The sequence below is a fragment of the Carlito syrichta genome, unplaced genomic scaffold (assembly GCF_000164805.1).
Source record: "Carlito syrichta isolate Samal-C Ts95f unplaced genomic scaffold, Tarsius_syrichta-2.0.1 Scaffold248381, whole genome shotgun sequence".
Taxonomy (NCBI): Eukaryota; Metazoa; Chordata; class Mammalia; order Primates; family Tarsiidae; genus Carlito; species Carlito syrichta.
In genome coordinates this window covers 1-752 of record NW_007192477.1, presented here as the reverse complement: position 1 = coordinate 752, position 752 = coordinate 1, and the positions used below count along the sequence as shown (strand labels likewise).

Sequence of the window (752 nt, the reverse complement as noted above, 5' to 3'; positions counted from 1 at the left end):
TGGGAAGATGGCAGAGCCGGCGACCAAGTCGGTGCTGTTTGTGTGTTTAGGTAACATTTGTCGGTCACCCATTGCAGAGGCAGTTTTCAGGAAACTTGTAACGGATCAAAACGTTTCAGAGAATTGGAGGGTAGACAGCGTTGCAACATCTGGGTATGAGACAGGTAACCCCCCTGGCTACCGAGTGCAGAGCTGCATGAAGAGGCACGGCATTCCCATGGAACCACGTTGCCCGGCAGATTACCAAAGAAGACTCTGCCACATTTGATGACATACTATGTATGGATGAAAGCAATCTGAGAGATTTGAATAGAAAAAGTAATCAAGTTAAAAACTGCAGAGCTAAAATTGAACTACTTGGGAGCTATGATCCACAAAAACAACTTATTATTGAAGATCCCTATTATGTAAGTACGGTTCACATTGTAGGGCTAATGTAAAGATTCAGCATGTCTGTATCCTGCCATATTAAATAACAGGTTAAGTTTCTCTTAAGAACATTTTTGTTATGTGGATTTTCCTATGTTTTTCTTTTTCCTGTCCTTTTAGGGGAATGACTCTGACTTTGAGACAGTGTACCAGCAATGTGTCAGGTGCTGCAGAGCATTCTTGGAGAAGGCCCACTAAGGCTGACCATGTCCTGATGAGCCATCCTCTAGATCCCACTGACGCCCTGCATTTCTCAGTCAGCATGCTAAAATATAATAATTTTCCACAGTCCAAGGCCCCAGCTCTTTCTTCAGCTCACTTAC

The 752-nt window shown here is 43.5% G+C and overlaps 1 protein-coding gene across 1 annotated transcript; it reads left to right on the top strand.

The window, feature by feature from the left end:
- The first annotated feature begins 7 nt into the window (after positions 1-7).
- Positions 8-635, top strand: LOC103253724 (low molecular weight phosphotyrosine protein phosphatase-like). The gene is given in 3 exon segments (XM_008051965.2): positions 8-223; positions 225-407; positions 550-635. Coding segments are annotated over 3 exon segments (477 nt in total). The 3' UTR covers positions 628-635.
- The last annotated feature ends 117 nt before the right edge of the window (positions 636-752 follow it).